General features: G+C 33.7%; 1 protein-coding gene across 2 annotated transcripts; it reads left to right on the forward strand.

Annotated features, from left to right (window-relative positions):
* The first annotated feature begins 1,766 nt into the window (after window positions 1-1,766).
* Window positions 1,767-16,693, forward strand: LOC132722615 (uncharacterized). 2 transcript variants are annotated; one of them, XM_060707141.1, is made up of 7 exons: window positions 1,767-1,834; window positions 9,098-9,481; window positions 12,187-12,385; window positions 12,980-13,164; window positions 13,916-14,134; window positions 14,329-14,453; window positions 15,534-16,693. In XM_060707141.1, coding segments are annotated over exons 1-7 (2,151 nt in total). In that variant the 5' UTR covers window positions 1,767-1,833; the 3' UTR covers window positions 16,572-16,693. The 2 variants fall into 2 exon arrangements, with proteins under 2 accessions (XP_060563124.1, XP_060563122.1); XM_060707139.1 differs by lacking the exon at window positions 1,767-1,834 and adding an exon at window positions 2,658-2,857.
* The last annotated feature ends 8,621 nt before the right edge of the window (window positions 16,694-25,314 follow it).

The following is a 25,314-nucleotide window of genomic DNA, read 5'->3' on the forward strand; positions in this document are numbered from 1 at the left end:
GAACCAGTACTGTGTCTGGGTTCCAAAAAAATGGAGTTTAAAAGATTTAGGTATCAATCTTAATCATTGTTTGAAGAATATGATGTTAAAGTTACAATGATTACTTTGATGTTAATCTGTTAGTATACCTCTGATAAATACTTCGATGTCTGCGGCATTTTAGAAGTGTTTAATTGTTTATTAATTAACTTTTCAATATTAGGCACCTTTTCACTTCAAATGTAAGGCTAGTATGAAGTTTACCACGACATTATGAACATAAAACACAAGGCCATTATGCAAAAAGTATGGCCTGTATGAGAAAACTCGGCTTCAGCTTAAATTTATGACAGTCAAAAGCCCAATAATATGGTGGCTGATTTGTGCTATTCGTGTTTTCGCCCCGCGACCCCGCCAAGCGAAAAGTCGAAAATTAACAAGTTAAAATGGCGGGGGTGCGCAGCGAAAAACACGCTTATATGCGAGGGCGCGGGGCGAAATTTAATAATTAAAACTTCTCCCCGCGGGGGCTCGGAGCGAGATTTAAGAAATAAAACGGCGGGTCGCGAGACGAATACATGCTTATTAGCGGGGTTGCGGGGCGAAGTTTAATAAATAAAACTTCGACCCGCGCCCTCGCTTATAAGCGTGTTTTCGTCCCGCAACCCCACCAAGCAAAAAGTCGATAATTCACAAGTTAAAATGGCGGGAGTGCGCAGCGAAAATACGCTTATAAGTGGGGGCGCTTATTAGCGTGTTTTCGCTTCACGCCCCCGCCGTTTTATTTCTTAAATCTCGCCCCGCGCCCCGCTGCATCTGCTGAAAAATCATTGTTTGAATTTTAAAAAGAGAATACTTCCAAAATCATTGTATGAAATAAAAATGGAAGTTAATTACCCTAAAAGTAAATGGGGCATGTACAAAATCTTTGCTAAACGGATAAAACCTACTAGAAATAATATAATACTTTTTGTTCCGGAACATTTTATTTACAATTTATGCACAATTCACGTGTGTTAAATAACAGAGATTTCTATTTTACACATCTCTTGAGACTAGACCATTTGTTATGGAACCAATATAATTTGCTGTTGATAAATTTTATAAAAAAATATTTCATAAGATATTAAATTTAAATTTAATTTAAGATATAAATGTATACCCTTTAATGTTTGACCATGTGTAATACATGTAGTAAGTGTATCACTACCAGCTTAAACATTTTAATGCGCTCTTTTATTTGTCAAAATGTAAATTACATTGATCATTGGATAGGCCAATTCTTCTATTATTTATATTGAATATCGGTGAAATAGAGCGTTCGGATCTATTCATTCAAACAAGCTGGTTTTGACTTACATGTACAGCCAATCAGCGACGTTTAAATTATTTTGCAATATAATGTAGTAAATCAACACCTTTCTTCTTCCTCTTTTAGACAAACAATACTGCTTGATTTTTGCAAGGGTTGTAAAACAATTTTGTTGTAGACTTTAACCACTACAATACCCTCAGTTAAGGGTTGATTAACAAAATGGAGGATTTTTTTTTTGCATAAATATTTTTCTTGGTTTTTACATGTAAGAATACATGGGCATGTTATAAAGATTTCATATTTTGAAGGTATTCTAGTCTGAATATATATGAAGGGGTTTCTTTTTTTGAATTATTTTTCTAATTGAATTCTTTTTGGAATTTCGAAACCAAATGCTTTTTCAATTTACATATAAAGGCCTATTTGGCATCAAGGCCAAGTTACGTAAATCCTGCTGATATTATTCATCTCATCTCCCTTGGCAGATTGTACTGTACTGATTAAGGCGAGATCACTGCGTATGAGATTGCATCCGTACAAGTAAGTGATAGACTTTCAAATTCTATGCATATCTTCATCATCATTACTTGAAATAACTTGCAAATTATTTTGCCAACAGTATACTTTAAAAAGAACCAGCTTACTAACCCCGCAGAGCGGATTATTTGGATCAGTCAAAGTCCCACTATTTCTACCACTATTGTCAGTAGTATGAGGGACTCATTTCAAAACATTTTTTTTTCGGTCGTTCATTCAATGTTTCGTGTTTTTACTATATTGCCAAAAGCTATTCCACAGGCTTCTTCCACACTTGACATACTCTCTAGTATGAACAAAATTATGTATGGACGTTTTGTGAAACTTTAAACATTTTTTCTGGCTTTTAACATTTGTGTTTTTGTTTTAAGATCAAACCTTTCGCAAGTCTAGTGACTTTGATACTGTGTCTGTAAACATGTTTTTTTAATTCACGTGTGCTTTAGTTACCGTAAACTTCTGTAGTTTAGTGTCTGTGATTTATATAAAAGGTTTTTAGAGATCACTTAATATATGTACACGTAGACTTACAAAATAAACATTTCCAATCTTCTCAATCTATAAATCTTAAATCATTATCGTACTTTATTTGCATTTGTTTACAAAAAAATAACTTCAAGAATAAAAGCCTTGTTTAGTTGTCAATTTACTTAAGTTTTATTTAGTTTTAGTTGTGTGCGTTACGTTATTTATGTACCTGGGTTAAAGATATGACATTCATTTTACCAACAATTTATTTGTTTATTACACCTGAGTGTGATATAATGTATGGGAACATAGAGCGGTATTTTTTCTTTTCTGATAAGACATAGATTGGCTTATTACATTTTGATCAACCCCTGTATGAGTTAACAATAAAACAAATCACCTTAACGGTGTTTTAACTGGTGCATGCAAGATTTCAATGCTAACCTTTAGTGTGCTCTTTCAAATGAAAAATGATATGATTGTTTAAAACTTAAAAAATGACGAAATTAAACGTTCTAGTGATAATCTGTGTTTTAACTGGCGCTTTTATATCACAAGGTAAGCTTATTGTTTAATTGTTGATATGTAATTATTAAATTATAAATATTGATATCAATAAGAGGTTAATAACACGGGAGAGTAGAGCCGAAAGGTGATCTAATCGGCCCGTTAAATAAAATAAAAATGACACGAGGGATTAAAAACTTTTTTAAAAACTAATAAAAAGCTCATAATGATACGAAACTTTGACTAATATTTGTGAAATTCTTGAAGTTTACCATGAAACATTATAGCTTGGTGTTAACCCATTACCGCATGAGAATTTTGTGAAAAATGACTGTTTTCATTGAAAAGTCTCCCGTTACAAGTTCAAATTGCTATAAAACTATAAAAACTGCTTCAATACTAATCAAACTTGGCAACCATTGCCTTTGTAACAACATTTTCCTGTTACCATGGGAACGAGGGGACATCTCAAAATTGCCAAAAATCACTATTTTGTGTTGATTTTTTTCCATCAAAATTTATTTCAAAGTGCTGCAACTTCTTAATAGATTGAGATAGAGTCAAAGGCTTTTCAGTGTTGGTTACACGTTACCTTATGATCGACCTGGGTCATTTTTAGCCTCACACATGTCCAAAATTTTCTTAGCAATGAGGAGTGGGGGGGGGGGGGGGCTGCCGCCCCCTTCAAACCCAAGGGGGCACACCCCCTTCTGGCAACCCCTGATGCATCTTTTGGATAGGGGGCGGTGCCGAAAAAGTGGTCACTATTTTTAAAAAATAAAATCTTTCTCAAACAAGTGTTGGGGGCATAAATAAGGCCTTTTTTCACCATTTGAGACAACAAAAAGGGGGGAGGGGGTGAAAAAGGCGTAGAAAAACGTATATATGGTAATGGGTTAAAGATATATTCCGTGTTTCCTTTTGTCACCATTTGAGACAACAAAAAGGGGGGAGGGGGTGAAAATGGCGTAGAAAAACGTATATATGGTAATGGGTTAAAGAAATATTCCGTGTTTCGTTCAACCCGATCGTGGAAACCTGATTTAAATAGACTATATAAAAAGTCCAAAACCTTCAATTGTTGCCCACAGATATTTTGGCATTATTAGAAACGGCTAAATATTTTCGGTAGGCTAGTTTAAAACATTCTTTCCAGCGTAACAACCGTCCTGGCATAAGTATTATTATAATAAATTCTAAATGCCTCGTGATTTAAAAGTGCAAATAAACACTGGTAAGGTACTACCACATGTATTTGCGGCTGTTTTATTTGATAGTTAGACGTCACTAACAACGCATTTAATTGATATTTTCCGTTGTTTTTCCATATGATGCTAAAAAATATAATGTCTCCAAGGTTTTATCAATATCAGTTGATACAATTTATAGTTGCAATTTTTTGTTCGCCAAATTTTTTTTAACTATGTCCAATGCCATGTTCGGTGGTACAATAGATAATTAAAAAAAGTATTTCTATATAATTGTAATGATGATGTAAGAATTATTTATTACATGCTTCTCGGTGGTTTATAGAAATATATCAGTGATATAAAACTGGTAATTTCACTGTTTTAAACAGTGAAATTATCAATTTGATAATTTCACTGTTTTGAATTTTAGCCCCTTACGTTGTTTCAGTGAAATACCAGCGTGCACAGTACTATGAACCAACTTAATGACGTGACGTCGTAAATGACGTCACGTTGTATTGTTATTTGGCTCGCGTTTCATTCAGTATTAGGTTTAATGTCTTTTTAAAACGTTTCTTTGCATATAATAAAAAGAAAATTTGTTAAGTTTAGTGTAAGATCGAAATATATTTCACCTTGTGAACACCAAAAGTTCATATTTCACTCGTGGCTGCGCCACTCGTGAAATATACCTTTTGGTGCTCACTCGGTGAAATATATTCCGATCTTACACTGAACTAAACAAATATCCTCTATTTAATATATACTGAAAATGAAATAAAACGCGTATTTTCATTTTCCATATTTTCACTGTAAAAATTTATTTTTCACTTCAGTGGAACATATTTTCCGTATTTTCACTGGTGACTTGCCAGACAATATGTTTTCTTTTAAATTCTGCCACACAAAATTTAAGGGAAAGTCTTTCAAATTGTAATGTCAAAAAAAAGAGGAAAATGTATATAATAAGCAGAAAGTTTTTCTAAAAATACAGTGGAACCTGTCTAATCCGAACTCGTTTGGACCAGAAGAAAAGTCCGGATTAGAAAGGTTTCCTGATAAGAAGGTTTTTACATGTATGTACATGATTGTGAAGGGCTTATTTTCATCTTGTAATATGAAAATTATTATATTTCACTCGTTGCTACCGCCACTTATGAAATATTTACTTTCATACCACTCGATGAAAATAAATACTGTATTTATAGAAACAAAACTTAAATATCCTCTCTGTATTACCCCCAACACCTGCTATAACGGTAGTCCTTCCCCTTCACCAGTTACGTAGAAGGTAACATGGAATCCTGTTCCTCTCCTTGCAGATAGCTGTTGTTAATTGCTAGAGGGTTTGTGGCTGATTTTGACGTTTACGTAGACGTTGACCGATATAGTCTCAAACGTGTTCTATTGAGTTGCCATCTGGCGCACGTGCTGGCAAAGAAAGAACATTGATAATATTGTGCCGCAGATGTTCCCGGGTAATGCGTGTGGCGTGTGGTCTTGTATTATTATGCTGCAGTGTCAGTTTCTGACGTTTTTGGAACCTTTAAATGATGAAATGATTCATAACTTAAAAATATATTGTCAAGCTGTCACCTACACTATAATACCGCCCCTACCGTAACGGTCATACTCGTATTCACAGCTATCAACACAACGATCGTTTCGACGTTTAGCGCCGGATTAATATAATCTTGCATTGCGCTAGATAGAGGATAGGGAAATCCAAACCCGACCTGATCAGTTCAATCGGGAACGAGCCTTGGCGATTCCCGATGGAAACGATTGCCCGAGGGTTGGGATTTTCCTATCCTCTATCTAACCCAATGATTGATTATTTTTTTCACTCACCGAGACATATAAATATCAGTGAAAGAGCATTACAAGCGGGGCTTAAAGGCACCTGACTCTATGGTTGACAAAAAGCATTTTACTGTCCAAAAAATGATTTGGCCCCGTGACGTTTCATTGTTGTCAATATAGAGTGTGTAGGAAAACGTAAAGAAGTGCTGCAGGTGGAGTGTGAGATAAGATTTTCCAACACTGCAACTTTTAGTAACATTTACGGATTTTTCTATCCGGTAAGTGAGAAATGCGCTTGTGAGCACTGAATAAATTATATCGCGACTCATCACTAAAATCGACCTTATTTCAACGATCCTGGAGATGGTTACGAGCTATCAGAAGACGTTGGTGACTCACCTAAACCTGTCTATCAGAAAATATTTATGTGTCTCTAACACGTCACTGTGTTACTGTCGATGGTGTAGCATCTGATATTCACTAAGCCCATATTTTAACATTGCTAAAGTGCGATCACTGTCAGCGGCATCATTAGTAATCATTTTCCTAGCGGCAAATTTACGAAATACAGATTGTGTTAGGTTAACATTGACATGTACATGAATAATTTTACAAAATGAAACTGCGTGGTATTAATGCAAAGAGCCTACAATCATTTCATGACGGTGGCATTGATTTGAGCCAGTAGTGTCATAATATAACATAACCCTACACCTTAATACATGTAAATTAATTGGTGTTAGGCTACTATTAATGTTAATTTGTATTTTAATAAAGCAATGCGTATCTTTATCCCGTCAGTGTAGTAATTAAGCTGATGATACTTTACTTGTATATACACGAAATCATGAAATAAAACGAATAATTTGACAACGAGTAAATGTATTTAGTATAAAGCTAGGGCTTTACAATATATTTCCTAATTAAGTTTACTCTATACTATGAATGCAGCCGGTAGATATCAACAGTGTAGACTGTAGAGCCAGGCTTTTCTTATACAGTTTACTGGGTCAGTTCACTCTGTAATTCCCTTCTTACTGGTCCAGGTCAGTATGTATTTCATTTTTTTTAACTGTGCCAGGTCAATCTGTATTTCCTAACTACTAGGTCAGGCAAGTCTGTACTTCCAAAAATACTCGGCCAGGTAAGTTTGTACTTCCTAACTACAACTACTAGCTTGGCTAGGTCATTCTGAACTTTCCAATTGTCAGTATGAACTTTCAAATGTAGGGCTCTGTAACACCGCACGCTGGGGTCAAACGCACTTTGGGGTCCGACCCCTAAGTGCGTTAAACTTCGCACCGCACTTTGGGGTCGAGAAATTGACCCCAAAGTGCGTTAATGTGCTACATATCAACGCACTTTGGGTTCAAGAGGTCTAATGGTGTAATCTGAGTTCTGCTTAAATACTGAGTACTGACTTATTTTCTATCTGCGACATTGGAATATTTGAGGTGGAGTTCAAGATGGCGGTCAATACTTTATGATGCTTAAGTGATAAAAGTTTCATTAATTTTACCACTTGAAATATCTAAAAAAAAAAAATTTTAAATTTGTTGGGAATGAAATAAAATGCAGTTAATATTTTTTCCAAAGAACTATAAATATACTCTATTGCAATGTTCTGGTGAAACATCAAGTTTTTCGATCGGACTATAAATAGTGATTTTTACAAATACATTGTTAAGCTTATCAATAAACTTAAGGGTTTTTGTAAGCTCCGTAACCACCGTTCGTCATAGGCTTTTTTATGGGAAATCTTACATACTTCTTTAGAAAGAGCAAACATGAATTTTATAATGTTAAAATAATGGTATCAGAGAAATGTAAGATGCTTGTTACCTGAATAAAGTAGCGATAAATGTGAAATTATTTGTCATAAAAGAAGTCAAAACACTGTAGTATTTGACTTCCATATAAAATACTAATTCACTATAACTGTACTCATCATTGCCAAAAAGCAACAGATGAAAAAGATGGTTCAGGTAATTGGCCAATGTGTATTTTTTGGATAATATAGAAGAACATCAAAATAAAAAAGCTTTTAAGAAAAACAAATAAAAGCATAATGGGCCTTTAAAACGTTATTTTTAACCCTCGGGGGGATCGATACCCCACAATCCCCTCTATACCCCCAGTGAGAATTTTACATTATTCTGAAGCTCCGCTCTTAATGTGCGACTACTTAAATAGTTGATATTTTTAGTACTGCCTGTACGGACTACTACTTAACTGCATCTATACCTGGTCAAGTTAGTTATATGTCACATTTAGCTAAATAAATGGCTCTTTCAACATATTATCAGGCACATGTTTTACTGAAATGTCTTACTAAGATTTCCCAGAATTTATACCCCTTTGTTAAGACTATCATATTTCTATAAAATGTGTAAACAAAAATACGGGAAAATAATGCATTAAGCTAAAAACAATGGAGTTAATGAAAGGTTTACATTCTTTTAAAATAAGTGGAAAATTTGAGAAAAAATATTTTAAGCTTAATAATTGATACAAATTCTTTATTTGGTGATTTATTCGGTGAAAGTTTTTCACTTACTAATCAAGACCATTTAAATCCCTATTGATTCTACTATAATTCAGGGCACATGTTTTGTGTCTATTTAATACCTTGATTTTTGTTTACCATTGGCTTTGACTACAATATATTATTTAAAACATAATAAACATTAATTTTCTATGACCCCAAAGTGCGGTCGTTTGCCTGATGTTAAAAAATGCATATGTACCTGTTTAACGCACTTTGGGGTCGAAATTGGACCCCAAAATGCGTAACGCACTCTGGGGTCGGACCCCAAAGTACGTAACGCACTTTGGGGTCGGACCCCAAAGTGCGTTTGACCCCAAGGTGCGGTGTTACAGGGCTCCGTCATGATGAACTTTCAAATGTATGGCCAAGTCAGTATGAACTTTCAAATGTAGGACTATGTTATCAGTCTTTAAATATGCAAACTGCAGGGCCAGGTCAGTCTTTTCCTCCAAAGGTTTCGTTTCACTGTAATGTCATTACATCCACTTATCTGTTAAATTATGGGACTCTTGCATAAACAAATTAATAGATTAGGGCACTGGTAAAATAAATCGCCGTCAAGATAGGGTAATTTCAGCGGAGTTTACAAGTTGCTGATTGAAATATGTAATAAAACACAATGATCTTATTTGGTATAGTTTAGCTTTTGAAATATTATAAAAATAACTTTAATTCATCTCTCTTTTAAAATTATTGATTCCCTTCTTGTTTATGCATCTTATATAGATATATATTATTTATTTTTCACAGTGGAATGTCAACCATCAAGTCTCCAAATCGAGCAATCATCATCGGCATGCCACGGACCTTATTCTGATGAAACTACAGTCAATGCAACGTGTAATAATGGTCAGGTGATTGCTATAAACAGGGTCACATTGGGTTCAAAACTGCAATCTACAGGATGTCCTCCGGACTACAATGCGTCGCACGGTTTCTCCGCCTGCTGCACAAACGACCAAACAAATGACTGTACATTCTCGTTGTATCAAGAAAATTATAACTACCATAGAAGATGTAACGGACAACAAACATGTAAGGAACAAACCCAGGTTCAACAAACTACTGGCTGTACTCAAGGATCTTTTACTACACTTAGCCGATACATGTTCATGGAGTATTACTGCATAGAGGGTAAGATTTTATTTCGGCTGCGAAGTAGCAGAGTATTGTATGATTTTTAATAAGACGCATGATCACCAGAAATACAAGTACATAAAAGCATTCACATACACCGGCTTTACACTTCGGGACCCACTTTAAATTTCTTGCTTTATTGAGAAACATTTTTATTTAAATATCCGTCAAAGGGAAAGACAATGTCTTCTTATCTCCATAGTCAATGAACTATACAACTGCTTAGGGTAGTTTACCGAGACTCTGGGGATCAATATGGCTTTGAAGTCATCTCAATTTCACTTGCATACCATGATACTTTCCCGCCTAAATTTAAAAAGGCGCACTGCAGACTGTGGTTGTATATATAAAATCAATCATTTTTTAAACTCTGTCTGTAAATTCATACACATTTCAAAGAGATGGATTAGAGAGGGAGGGATATGTTGAGGTATTTAACTGAAAGATATAACATTGATATTCAGCGTTATTCATTCTTGCTGATGAATGGCTGTCGATGTTATCATTAAAAAGAGGTGAACGGCTGATGACGTTACTAAAATTTTGATGACACTCCAACTTAAATACCCTATAACTTTAACAGAAAAGCGTTTTTGAAGGTATGATTAGGAATATTCAATGACGAAAATTTAATGTTGACGTTTACGAATCGTATGATAAAAGGATTTATTATCATGAGAAAATATAAGTTTTTGTGACTTAAAAATAAAAATGTCACATCACATCGGATAGTGTTGTTATTTTCAGACAAAAATTCACGTGTAGTAAAGCTTGCACAGGGCCAGAAATTTGTTAGTATGCTCCTTTGGATGTTGACTATGAATCCATAACATTGATTTACTCAACACAGTTGGGATACTTATATTAGAAATAGATGAATACTTACCGTCCGTCAAATACTTACCCCCCCCACCTCAAAGTAATCACCTGACGATATACGTTGTTTTAGTCTCGGAATCTTATCTTTGAAGGCTTTTTCAAAGTGTTTTTTTGTTAAATTATACTATGAAGACACTGGGGCATTGCAGAATTCGGGTGTTTGCGCTGAACAAATTTTCGACCTGAAAGGTACTTTTTAGCTTTGGAAACAAAAAGAGGTCACAAAGGGCAAGTTCAGGTAAATAGGGATGCTGGGGGAGCACTTTCCTAGTGGCGTATCTTACATTGGTATAAACCTTACCTTTAGCTTAATTTAGCAACCATTTTGACAGACGTTGATGTTTTAGGCCGACGGGCATGGGGTGCATCTTCAGTGCATTTGAATTTCTCAAACCAACGAATAACTAACGAAGTAGACATTTTATTTTGACCATATCAGTACAAATTTCATCAAAAGTGTCAATTTATGCCAAGTGGACAACGATTCGTAATAGAAGACTGTAATTCAATGTCATACATACTCTTATTTTCTACCAACCATTTTTGTATTACATTAGATAATGTATATAGCGAGCTATAAACACAGCTGAAGTGAACGTATTTTTATAAGTGAGGTATAAGTGTAAAGGTTCTATGTATATCTACCCGATAACCTTCATTCCTTGTGTTTTTTCCCGCAATATTATACAATATAATGTTCTTTTAAACAAATCTCAACAGCCGTAAAAAACATTTAAAAACCTCGCGAGATCTCGTGAATGGCTAACAAAACACAAGGTGTAAACCTTTGTGTTCTTTTATCGTGCATCTACTTTTAAATTGAAAATAGAAAATAAAACAAAATGATGTTTTTTTTATTATTTTTAAAGAAATCATTTCTTTTTAAAAGAATACTGGATAAAAATCACATTATCTAATTATCTGTGTCAATTAACCGCTAAGTATGCTGTGTTCTCACCGCCGATCAGATCAACTCGATCAAGCACGATCAAGCGATCTGGTACCGGTCTAGCTCGGTCTGCATGCGTGATCGAGGGTGGTCGGAGCGGTCTACCTTGGTCGGCATGTCAAAAAGATTCGAGTAGCGATCGAGTAGATAAGCGGTCGAGAAGCGATCGTATAGTGATCGAGTAGAAGATCTAGTTGATCGAGAATAAATCGTGTAACGATCTAGTTTGGTCGGGTATACATCGGGTATACATCTTTTACCCGATCTGTACACGATAATCTCGACTTCTACTCGAGCATTATCCGATCTGGTCGGGTTGAAATCGGGCAACGACCGAGCAGAGGTCCAGTTAGTCTAATTAAGATCGTATATGACTCGGGTATAGGTCTGGGTGATCGAGAAGAAGTCGGGATGTTGGTCGGGTTGTCGTCGAGAAGAAGTCGTAAACATGGTCGACTTGAGGTCGTGTAGGAGTCGTGAATGTGCATTTGATCCAGCTTGGTCGGGCTTCATCGGGGAATTAATGTGATCGGGACGATCGAGTTGATCCGATCGGCGGTGAGAACACAGCTTAAAGGCCAATCTCGTGACGGAATTGTTAACCATTTTGTCAAGATGGCGACGTAGTGCATAACTATCAGTAATGTCTGAAACTTAAAGGTTCATGTTTATGCTCAGTTGTTGCTAAGTCAGGGAAAACATTTATATAGATATTTGTTATGTTTTTCTTTTACATGAATGAAATTTAAATTATAATATACTTGCAGGCAAGTGAACAAGAAATTACAAAAAAATGAACCCAGCTAATATGTAATTTATGGCTCTCATCATATTCAAATATCAATGTTTGTTTCATATTTTGTCTACTCCGCAGACGATAAAATGGTAGAGTTGTGTTCCGCCACGACATCTACACTAACAAGAGAGAACACTACCATCTACATTTGGAACACAGATTTTGAGGTTTCGACCATCAAGCCGTCTGACCCAAGTTGCAACTGTTCCGTGGAGATAGACAACTGTGATGCTTATATTGATATATATAAAATGTACAGAATACTCACGGGAAACGGGTAATATCGTAATTATAATTTTGAAAGAATTTTAATAATGTTATCGCATAACACTGAAAAAGATGTGGCATATATCTTGAGTTAAAATATTGCTGGATCTTAAAGTCATGGAGTAACTTATCCACAAACACTCACTACTAGCATTAGTACTCCTTGAATATTAATAATTTTGCAGTAGCTAGTTTTATTTTGTATCCTATCTGTCAATTACATTGTGGGGTTTTCTTAAAAATTTATCTGCAATATGAGAATTTCTAAAGAATAAATAACTGCTTTTAAGTTTTGAATTGTTATTGACTTTCATTGTTTTATATGCACATATATATAAAGTCTTTCGGTGATTTCTCATCTTAAATTGTGAAGAAAGACATCAGGTGACCCTGAATTAGTACATTATTTCAGAAACTAGCAGGCTAAAAAGTCGTACTATGATCGTTACACTTTTGATGTCACTTTAAACTCAACAAAAATATCAATGCGTTAGTAAATAAAATGCATATCATAAAAATAACATGTTTATATGCGTTTCTCTCGAATTAGCGCAACAGTCATGACAAAGAAAATCATAGCTATATGATAAATAACCTCTTTCAGAAATGGGATGTGCAACCAAACTATCCGGATTGGAAGTGGTGAAGATAGTACCGTCCTGTATGAGTGGACATGTAGTGATAATAAACAAGATATAGAAAACTTCCAGGCACAGGTTACTTATATACTGGTTAACCTAGAAAATACCCGTAACGATACCGACGGCAAGGTCTGGATGGGATTTCAAGGTTTCTGTTTATTCAACTATATTATTTTTTTTTTTGTTAAAAATGCATAAACATATTTCATTCATACAGGTATTTAGGAGTTATTATTTTTCAAAATTTCAACGATAATGTTGTACACTAGAGACGGTAGAATAAAATAGCTTTTTACACTAAAATACATAGATTTATTCTATAAGGACCAAGAAAAAACTTCGACACATCGAAAAATTCGACACATAAAATCTCGACTCATAAATAGGTTTTTATAAGGAATATATAAGGGAAAAAATCGGGACTTTCATTTTGCTTCGACACATCGAGAAAATCGACTAATCGAAGTTCGACTTATAGAAGTTTTACTGTAATTATCAAGAAAAATAAAACCTTATTTTTGAACTAGATTTTGCTAGGCAAAGATCCGCCATACAAAGTCCATGAGAGCCGAAGTCAAGTTTCAGATGAAAATACCCTTACAATGAAACTTTAAACATGAGTTAATAATTTCACTTTTTCATATGATTTCAACGTCACAGTAAAATGTATCACGTCAGCAAAGTTATAAACGGAGCACACGTTTCTTTTTCTTTTGTTGTATTTTTGTATACAAGTCAGATTCACATATACAAACCTATATCAGATGTTTAAATAACAATAATAAATATTTTTGTTTATTTTATGATTATACCAAATAAGATTTCATCAATAAATATATGTGTTCTGTTTTTAGTACATTAATTCACTGACCTTTGAATATCCATTTGTTATTTGATAGCTACACAGAATTCTAACATTACTATCAGCTGTCCGCCTACAACCCAACAATACTGCAAGCAGACGACAACCAGTACAACCATGGTAACCACATCTACAACCACTGAGAATATGACATCAACAACAACGACAGAACCTTCGACAACAACAACAACAACTATTATAACGTCACCAGTTACACACAATGTAACAACTGCAGAAGACAATTCTGATGAAAGGGGTATCGATTTACTGTTGTTGTTGTTGTTTGTTGTTTTGTTTTTTTTTGTTGTTTTTTTTGGGGTGTGGGGGGTATTTTTACCTATTGTTTATTCCATTTCTGCCGTCACATCTACGCTGATGACATCTCTTTTTGTTCCAGATGACTGCTCGGCAAGGAACATCATGAAATCTGTTGTTGTTGTTTTTTTCCAGATGATTTCTTGGCTGTAGTGATTGCTCTAGGAGTGTTGTCGGCCATACTGTTGATTGTTGTTATGATATTATCGTGTTGCCTCTACAGAACATGTCGTACCAAAAGCAACAATGACATAGAAAAGGTAAATCGTACCAAATCGTATGTCATAAGAAATTTCATTCGTTACTAAGTAAATAAAAAGTGTTTTATCTTATATACCATCTAGATGATAAGATATAAGCTCTTGGTTTCTTTTTTTTCTTAAAATATTTTTTTCTATCAGTAATATCGTTAGATAAAAAAATGTATACTAAATCTGCATTATAATTAAAGGGTTCCAGAGGGTGTTATGTGAAATATACGGTAACATATAGTTGTCATAGGAATCTCTAGTGTTTTTATTCTAATCTGATATACTTGATAGTTTCTAGGTTGAGTAGCTGATGATCAAACTCGCAACCTACGAATTGTAGTCAATCAATCAATGTTAACACTGGATCACTGCACCTGCTCTATTTACATGTATTAAAAAAGTTAAGCTATTGAAATAGCAAAACATTTTCCTTTTTAGATTTTACATGTTTAATTATCTTAGGGCAATAACTGGTTAACTCATTTTGAATTTAAAAGGACTTAATACGTTAATGCACTATGGTGACAATACGATCAATTACCATTGTACTGTTTAATATTTCTGAATATAAAGCATTACATATTTACAAATTACTTTCTATTAAAGATAATTTAAATGGTTAAGCAATGAAAAAAAGGAGAAAGGATTGTAATTTGAAACTGCATGTTGAATGCACATATATATTTATTTTTTTAAAAGTCCATTGCTGACATTTAGCAAATTTAATCGAAGTCCATAAATAATTTAAAGAATACTTCCTCATTCCACGATCATAATTTTATTTAATCGATGTCGTCTGCGTGAGCGTTCATTAGCCACTGCTTTACTTCCTAGTCACATGTATTGATTTATTTAATGTAGATCTTTAAATCTTTAATGTTATGTTATTAATTGCTTTTCACAATAATGGTTAATCTAAAAGGGAAGTAAATTTTGTTTTACACGAAAAATAACACACACGGAGTTATCATTCCTTGTCATTCAATCCTTGATTTGTAAAGTGACATAGAGCAACAACTATGAGCAGAAATTGACATACATGTGTTGCAGTTCTGTTAGAAATAAAAGTTTGCTTTAACCCAATTACAGGTTCCCGTGGAGAATAAACCATCCCTGCAACAGCCAGTCATGGTATCCATACCAGAACTGCCCGCTCGTCCAACTTTAAAAGACTTTGCTTGCCAGGTACAACTACACCATGCTATGGAAACAAAAGATCTTCCTGTACCGAACGTCAACTCTCAAATGAATGAAATTCGTATTCAGAGGGCAGAGATTGGCTGCCAAGTAACCTTAACGGAATCAGACATTGTAACTGATTTCATGATGTCTGAAGAAAAGTCAACTCAAACTGAAGTACCATCATTAAAGCATAAAGATAAAGGTGTATCAACAGAAGCAATATTACAGTCTAATGGACAATCTCAAACAGACATGATTAAGACAAAAAGTCAGAAGAGTCAAGCAAATATCAAAACAGAGAAAAATGTTCAAACTACAAGCAGTCAGACGGATATTATCCATCGAGATGAAACAAAACAAGAAAAAGTTAAGCAATCCACAATTGTTCCTGACAAAACACCAATCAAGCCTGTGGCTAATGGAAATATTCAAGCATTTGTAGATGAAGATGAAGCGGCTCCAATCAAAATGGAAAATGTAATTATCAGCAAACATAAGCACAAAAAGAGAACAAAGAAAAAGAAAAGGATTCCAAAAAGTGACGATGAACGTGACATTCGTAATACATCTCCTGATACTCTAGATATAACCAGTGTAGATACAATCAAAGACTCTCCTGCAAACAGAAGATTTTTGTTTACACCGGAAAAGGAAGTATATAAACCGGAACCGGAAATGTCTCAACCAGAAACGGTTGCAGACAGTTATCAAACCGATAATAGTGATACTGAAAGTCCGGATACGCATAGTAGAGAAGTTCGCCCAATTCAGGTAAGGCCATTTAGCCCAACGGTTGCGAAGGAGATTAAACATGTTTACAAAGTTCGCAGCGTGATGGCTAGTGCTTTCTTTACTCAGGAAAAGAATGAGGAAAAGCTGCTACATATGATAAGACGTCAATCCAAGAAGAAACGAGTGAAAAAACGAAAAGATTCACATTGCTAAAACATGATATCATAACAGTATCATACAAACTACTTTGCACGTACTACACATAAACAGAATATACAATAAGGGGCATTTTATTTATAAATATATCGTTTTATTTATTAAAATGATTTCTGATACATGCTTTTGTGGTTAATTTATAAAATGACAAAAGTAATTTGAGATGCACGTCTTGCATGTATTTTCACTTGTTTAACAATGTGTTTTGTATTTTGTATCGAGATTAAGCTGTTATTTTAGTGAAAGAATATAGACGAAGGTTATAAAAAAATGCTTAAGCGTTATCAAAAAAATAGTTCCTTATCAGTATTTCAATATTTGGGTTTTGATTGTTGTTTATTGTTTTTCTTTTTGCATGCACACATTAAACATGACCTTTCATTAAATAAGTTCAACAAAAAGGACAGCTTATAAATTTACGTCCTATGTATATATCGTCTGTATTTATTTTTTTCCTGAAATTATGAGGTAGTTATTGTGTAAATAAAGAGTCAAACATGATGGACCGAATGGGGATACGCCCTTATCGATGTGAGGTTTGGAAAAGAAACATTAGACAGAGGAAACAATGTGGATATAGGCAGGTATTTCCAGTGGTAGTTAGCAAAAAGATCCATGCAATGATACCAATAAACAAAATGTATGATTTACGATTTCCTACGATATAATGGGTGATGGCATTGTATCTTCACGGATTCAACTTCATAAATTCACGATTTCAGTTTCAAAAAAGCGTTGATTTTTGTCGTCGTCGCTTTGGTCACTTTACCTGGTCAAATTTAACAGGTATATTCTGATGAAAGACAAAGAAATTGACACTATCAAACACTGTTAATTCTACTTCCTGAATATTGTCGTTAATGAATAAAAAGAAAACAGTAAATGCCATGTAAATACCATGGTCCCGCAGTGTTAGCTGCCCTGTAAAACTTATTTTAAAAAAAAATCCATAGAAATGATGAATGGTTTTGTCCAGATTGTAAAATGGACAAGTCCTTTTTAAGATGTTTAGTGTGGTAATGGTTAAGGGGAATAATGCAAGTTTTAATTTTATGTTTTTCAATAGGATATCAGTTCATATAATTTATTTGAGAAAAGTCTAAGGCAATATCAAGCAGCGTAATAACGTCATGCTAAGTATGCAACTCATTTTTAAAAGCGCCAGAATGACGTCAACTTAAACTGACATGGGTGGGGGATGAAGATTTATCGAGCATTGATACATGTAAAAAGAATACAGTCCAGTTTGACACGAAAAATTAAATTACTGGAAAAAAGATAAAAAAAATCCTACAAGAAAAAAAGTGTTGAAATTTATTTCTTATTTATATTTCTTTTGTATAATAGTTTTATACCTAAGCAAATGAAGGGTCCGACAATCGGCAGCGGAAAAAACTATCCGTTTCAAAAAAAATAGCGTTAATGGTCTCCCTTCTTTAGTCATGGGAAAATCGAAAAAAATTCGGACTAAGCGGTGTTTATCGGCTATTTAACATAGGTTTGTCGATTTCAAGCGTAAATAGTAACCACTCAGAAGCCTACGGCCTTCGTGGTCAAATTATAGCATCAAAACTCCACACGGGTGTCAGCTGATAAACACCGCTGAGACCAATATTATTTCTTAAATAGCTTGTAAGTACTTACATTCATAAACAATCTTGATATAACACACCATATCATCACACTGATGCTCATAGTACCAAGAGCAACGCTTAATGCAATAATGACATAATTTCTGACGTCATCTGATAATAAAAAAAACACAGAAACAATGATTCAATGGCAAAAGAAACAATCAAGTCTTATTACGTATAATTTATAGCTAAAATTAAGAATAGGGTTTCCAAAAATAGTCAGTTATAAAAATTAGAAATCAAAAAATACATGTAGATGTGGATGTATGATTTTTTAAAAAAACAAAAAGCCACTATGATTTAAAAGTTACTGTTAAAAATATCAACAACAACAATATCTTAAATGGTAGATATCTTCATATTTTATGACGTTGATCAAACTCGTCTCTTGTTTGGCATAATTGATCTGAAGCTTTACTACAGTTGTTTCTTCCCCTAGCGACGACGTTGTAAGATCTGGTTGCGTTGATGTCACGGGAGTGTCTGTAATTGTAGTCGATTCATCTATGGTAGTATCTTAGTCGACTGTTGTTAATATACCGGTAGATGTCTAGATGAAATCAAAGAAGTCGTTGTTGTTTCGGCTGCGACAGATGTGGTTAAATCTGTAAATTGTGTAGAAGTTTCCGTTGTAATTTGTTCACTTGAAGTTGTCTCTAAATCAGTTATGGGCGGGTCAAGATCATCTGATGTTGTAAAGTCAATATCACTTATGCTTATGTAGTTGTGCTTAGATCATCAACTGTTGTATCAGATACTGCAGTTGTCGTTGATAAATCGCCCTTGGTTGTATCAGATTCAGTAGATGTTATCATACTTGTTGGTTCAACTGTGGTGTCTATATCACTAGTTGTTGTTGGAATATCAGTTGAAATAGGAACTGTAGATTGGGAAGAGGTATACGTCTCATCTCTTTTCGTTGTTGTGTCTAATTCTTGAGTCGATGAGAACGTTGAAGCAGTCGACGACGCGGGAGTAGCTGTAATAAAATTTAAAAATCATTTTATAAATACAACATTTGATAGATTGCCATCAAACCTTACAACGGATATTTCTTTTTCATTTAATTCCTTACACAACTTTCAATTCCTTACACAACTTTATCAACCATTTAATTGTTTATATTAATAAACGTAAATTGCATTGTCTTTATACATAATGTAATTGTTTCTTAAATTTTCAAAAGATCATCTATTTATCACACAAAACTAAAGATGGTTATTAATGGTAATACAATAAAATAGTTTCATTTTATTATTATATGTTACTTTATATTGAGACTGATATTTAAAAAGAAAAAAGAAAATATGAGATGAAATGAAATTATTTATGTTTTCTAATTCTTCTGCTTAAGCCGGTGCTAGGGGCGTGGACGGTAGTTTGCACTTGACAGTACCGTCCATGAACAGGCTCAATCAAACCGAGCCGGCATCATTTTCAATTTTGCCGCGTTGGGCTTTCGTTAGGGATTCTTATTTCACTCTATTTTACCTGATCTGGATATAGCAAAGATGTTGACAAATAAAGTTAAACGGTCACGTGACTTTGTCATTGTTTTGAAATGTTCACCAGAAAAATGCACTATTAAGAACTTTAAACACAGAAAATAGTTTGTCTTAAACCTCTGGATCAGCTTAGAGATGCTATAGTTAGACAAATAGAAAGTAGTTGATCATTCAATGGATTTTTAAAAATTTTAATTGTTAGATAAAAAAGCTATATAATAAACTAGTATAATATGATTTAATTTATTCACGTTCGATAATCTTATTGTGTTGACATAAAATGCACATCTTATCATAACATTTATTTAGGGAAATTTATAATTCATATAACTAAAAAAATTAATCACCATTCCACAGTGTTCATTTTAATTACCAATATAGAGAACGAGAAATGACATTTATGTTAAAATTAGTATATAAACTAATATCTTTTTATCCAAAACATTGTTTTACATGTATATTGAAAACATTTCCTTAAAATAAAGCGTTTAATTATCAAATCAAATTGTATCTCCCTAATTTTAATGCTTTAATATGTTCATCGATTTTAAACAATACCGCTCAAGTTTCATAAAACATCACAAAAATGACACATATTTTGCCCATCTACAGTAAAGGTTTGGGTGTATCTATACAAAAAATAAGAATACATGTATAAAATAAAATTACATGTAAATATTTGAAACAAAACATTTTATGCCGTATTTCAAAATAAATGAAATATTTATTATAATAATTTAATAATCATTTTAACATCGGATAATACGAATTTTGAGAAGGTGACAAAGGGCAAGAAAATTTGAAATGTTCTCTGTTAATACAAATAAAACAATATTTGGACAGTCTTTTGTTAACGCTTATACAGTTAAGATATGCCAGCATTCAATCCTATATCTAGGATCTCTTGAATGATTTGTTCATATTCTTTGCGAAGTGTTATATAGATGAGTCGAACTATAACAACGCTTTTCGAATTATTTACAATAGCCATGATGGATACACCACTTCTGAATGAGAGAGGCATGGATAGTGTTAATGTAGCCATCATGGTAAACCTGTTAACTGTAAAGGATACCGCATCACCATTGAAAAACGCATCTTACACTCCTTGTATTTACAACGCACATGTAGCATCATCTATACCAATCTAAGAGAAACAGTACACACTGTCTATTACATTTTAGATCAATATCTAATAGATGATCGTTGATTAGATGATCGTTGATTATCCTGATTTGGTTGTTTGAATAGAACACTCGTCAATGTCAATGTTTGTTTTAAGAATTGGTTGCTCTGATCAAACATTGATTTCAATAGAAAAATTCTTCGCCTTGACTTTAAAATATATTTAATATTTATGTTCGATATATGTGTAATTATATTAAAATTCAAAAGAAAAGGGGCTCCGACGGCCCCATTCGGAATGAAGCAGCTTTCAATGTAGGCGGAACTAGATGTATTCTAGTGAATGTATTCTAGTAAAATATGATAAACAAGATCAACAAGGAAAGGCGGCGTTCAATAAACGCAACCCCCATACGACCCAGTGGCAAGGAGCCCAGGCGGGCCCCAAACAAAAACAGGACAGGGCACGGACAGGTTAATCACTAAAATGATAAATGATTTGTAACTGATAAGAAAACAAATAAAAACGGTTTCCATCATCGTACTGTCAATATTAACAATATAAAATAGTAATATGTGTAATTGAGGTGCTATTTTTTCATAACAACTAAATGACTATTGGTGTGCATTTTATTATACGCCTGTATTTTACTTTTTATTTATTTTACCTTTATAAGTTGAATGCCTATTCAAAAACATGTGTATTGAATGTTAGTAAAAATTCATTAAAAATTGAAAATTGAAACTTACTTTGTGTTGTTATGGAGCACGGCTATCATAGGGACATAGAAGTGTTTCGTTTATAATTTATTTGATCACCACAATGCTGTTTTATAATATATGTTGACCTGGCCTCTCTTTCAAATATTTTTACTAACTGGGGCTTAAATATTTCACTATAATTGTATTATTTTTTTCGATAATAGAGTAAAGTTCTGTTCTAAAACTATTTTTGTTTAGTTCTGCAAGAAAATTTAGTTAATTGTATCTTAAACTATAATAAACAATAAACACAACTTTCAAATAAAAAATAACATGAAATTATGACACAGCAAAAACAAACAAACAAACAAAATAACAAAAACAAAAACACAATAAAAATCACTATACTCTTTTAATCTCCTGAATCAAAATAAGCGAGGCATAGCGGTTGAGATTATAAAATGACGTCCTACTTTTACGACTATTAACGAATCTTACTACTTCCCACTGCTTACATTGATTTTTATTCGTCCGTATAACGAGCATAATACTCTTGACGACTTTATTATACTTGCTAACAAAAACTTAACAATAGACAAAAGATAAAACACAACTAGCCGATCGATTGACCAAATCTACAATGAAAGCAGACAGTATCGAATTAAAAATTGAAAGTGTGACTGAGTGTGTAGGAAAGAAAGTAGCTAAAGACATTAAAGACTTGAGAGATGAACTGTTGAAAGAAATGTATGAAGTTAAACAGCAAATTGGTAGATCGGTAATACAGACTTCTGCTGAAAAAACGATCTCGCCTGAGCCACATAAACAGGATAATTTTGAGAAAGACCTACAAATTAACACAAAAAAGCCTGAAAATAAAACTCGGCCAACAGAAAATCAAAATTCAAAATCTAAATACTCTGCATTTATAGCAGGTGATTCAATGACAGGTATCCTGAGTGCGAACAGAATGTCAGACTTTAATGTGAAAGTAAACATCAAGACTCACTCTGGTGGAAGAATACGCACAATTGAAAATACCTTCATATCAATGAATGATACAGATTCAAATGGAATAAAGGATAAAGATGTAATATTACTTCATGTAGGCACAAATAATATATCTGATGCAGATTCCAGCCAGTACATAGTTGATGAGCTGAAGGATACAATACACACTGTAAAAACCATCAACTCAAAATGTAAAATAATCATTTCTTCAATTCTACCTAGAAGAAACGACAAACTTGTCAACACCATTATATCTGAAACCAACAACAGGTTTAGAGATCTGTGTGCAGATGGTGGTCACCACTATATCAACCATGACTCTGACTTTATCCTGCATGGTACTCCAGACAAGTCGTTGTATAAAGACTATTTACATCTAAATAGAAAGGGTGGAAAACTGTTTGGAACAACCATGAGGAAGGCTATAAACTATGTCCTAGGCATATCTACGATGCCATCTGATGACCATAGCAGTAACAAAATGGACAACAAGTCTCATTTTCAGAAAGGGAGGTTTACAGGGAGGAGAGACGAGAACATGGTCTACATGCCAGTACCAACTTCATGGCTGAGGAATCAGAATTCTTGGGATCGCCGTCGTTAAATAATTGTGAAAGTAATTCATTTCAATATGGAGAAACCAATTTTAATTTGACTAATGAAATTGTAAATGACAATACTTTAAACTATGACTCCAATAAGAATAGTAACTCTTGGTACACGCATTTAAAGGGTTGAACATACTACATCTTAACATTCACTATTTGTACCCAAAATTAGACGAACTTAAAATTATAATTTCAGAACAAAAGATTGATATACTCTGTTTATGTGAAACGTTTCTAAATGTAAATTTTCTAGACAATGAACTACAGTTGGACAATTTTACACTTTTTTCGCAAGGACAGGCCTTCCAATGGAGGCGGTTTAATTATTTATGTTAGAGACTGTTTATCTTTTGTACATAGATCTGATTTAGAAAGTATTTCTATTGAATCCATTTGGCTTGAACTTAAACAGCCTAAATGTAAATCATTATTATTGTGTTATGCATACAGACCACCATCTTCTAAAGTTGAGTGGCTTAATAATTTTGCTATATCCTTAGAAAAATCATTTTTAGAGGAAAAAGAATGTATTGTTATTGGAGATTTTAACTATGATATTTTGAAGCACGATAATTGTTCTAAATCTTGGTTAGATCTAATGCAGTCTGTAAATTTTTCTCAGCTTGTTGAATCTCCTACCAGAGTAACTTCAAGCTCTGCTACATTGATAGATCATGCATTTTCAAACATGCCTCAAAATATAGTCGATGTTTTTGTACCTTCCTTATCCATAAGTGACCATTTTCCAATTTGTCTTACACGCAAACTTTCAAATATCAGTGTTAAAGGTCCCATGCATAAGACAATAACCTTCCGGTCTCTTAAAACACTTTGATGAAAATCGATTTTTAACCGAATTGTCAGAGCAACCCTGGTCAGAAGTAGCATCTGTAGAAAATCAAGATAACTCTATAGATTTGTTCACTGATAAATTTTTGTCTGTCCTTGAAAAACATGCACCAACCAGAAAAAAACACGTAAAGAAGGTCACCCAACCAAACTGGATTAATCAAAACATCCTCGATGCTATTAAAACAAAACACCAGTTTCATAGGGTTAATGACACATATAATTACAACATATGGAAACAACACGTTAGTCTCTCATATATGATTCTAAGCGACAATATTATAATGATACCATCAATAAAAACAAACAAACCCAAAGAAATTATGGACTGGTCTAAATGAATTATCTGGTTACAAATCCAAGGTTCAAACACATTTTATTGATGATGATGATGGCAACCCGGTTTCTGACCCTTTAATCACTGCAAATTTATTCAACAGACAATTTGTGAATCTCCACCAATCCCATCATACCATTAATCAGACTGGTTATGAAAAACCCTGAGCTAGTTGAACTAAATGCATCTAAACTTCAGCATATACCCCTTTTCAAAATACCTAAAATAGAGCTCTCTTATGTGTTGAACCAATTAAAATCGATTGATATTACAAAGTCATGTGGGTCAGATGGTCTCAGTGCAAGGTTTCTAAAGTTATCGGCTCATTATTATTGCTCCCATACTTACCACTATATTCAATAACAGTATTCTTAACAATACATTTCCTAAAGTCATTAAAAATGCAAAAGTCATTCCTATACATAAAAAAGGTCTCTAAAAGTGATAAAAGAAATTATAGGCCAATTTCCATACTTCCCTTGATATTCACTTATTCTTGAACGTTGTCATGTCAGTTCACATTTAAAGCAATACCTTGAGAAAAAAAATCAACTTCTATACCAACGTCAGTCTGGATTCAGGTTCAAATCATTCATGTCAAACAGCATTGATTAGAATTATTGATGATTGGATTACAGCTATTGACAAAAATGAAAATAGTTGGTTCAATTTTCCTTGATCTCTCTAAAGCTTTTGACTTTGTGGATCACTCTATTATTATTGAAAAGCTTAGAATGTATAACCTAGACCCTTCATCAGTTGCTTGGTTTTCCTCCTATTTAGATTGCAGAACCCAACAAAACTTACATATCCGGTTTATATTCAGAGTCAAGTTCAGTAACTACTGGAGTTCCTCAGGGCTCAGTGCTAGGTCCTATACTGTTTTTAATATATATCAATGACCTGCCTTTGTCTATGGAAAAAACAGAAACTGATATTTTTGCTTGATGACACCACCCTTTCAACCTC

Source organism: Ruditapes philippinarum, unplaced genomic scaffold, assembly GCF_026571515.1.
Source record: "Ruditapes philippinarum isolate M1 unplaced genomic scaffold, ASM2657151v2 ctg3719_1_1_1_1, whole genome shotgun sequence".
Classification (NCBI taxonomy): domain Eukaryota; kingdom Metazoa; phylum Mollusca; class Bivalvia; order Venerida; family Veneridae; genus Ruditapes; species Ruditapes philippinarum.

Coding starts and splice junctions, on each gene's coding strand:
- LOC132722615 (XM_060707139.1), top strand. CDS start 2,797: ATGACGAAATTAAACGTTCTAGTGATAATCTGTGTTTTAACTGGCGCT. Junction 13,165..13,915: donor GGTCTGGATGGGATTTCAAG/GTTTCTGTTTAT, acceptor GTTATTTGATAG/CTACACAGAATTCTAACATT. Junction 14,454..15,533: donor GCAACAATGACATAGAAAAG/GTAAATCGTACC, acceptor ACCCAATTACAG/GTTCCCGTGGAGAATAAACC.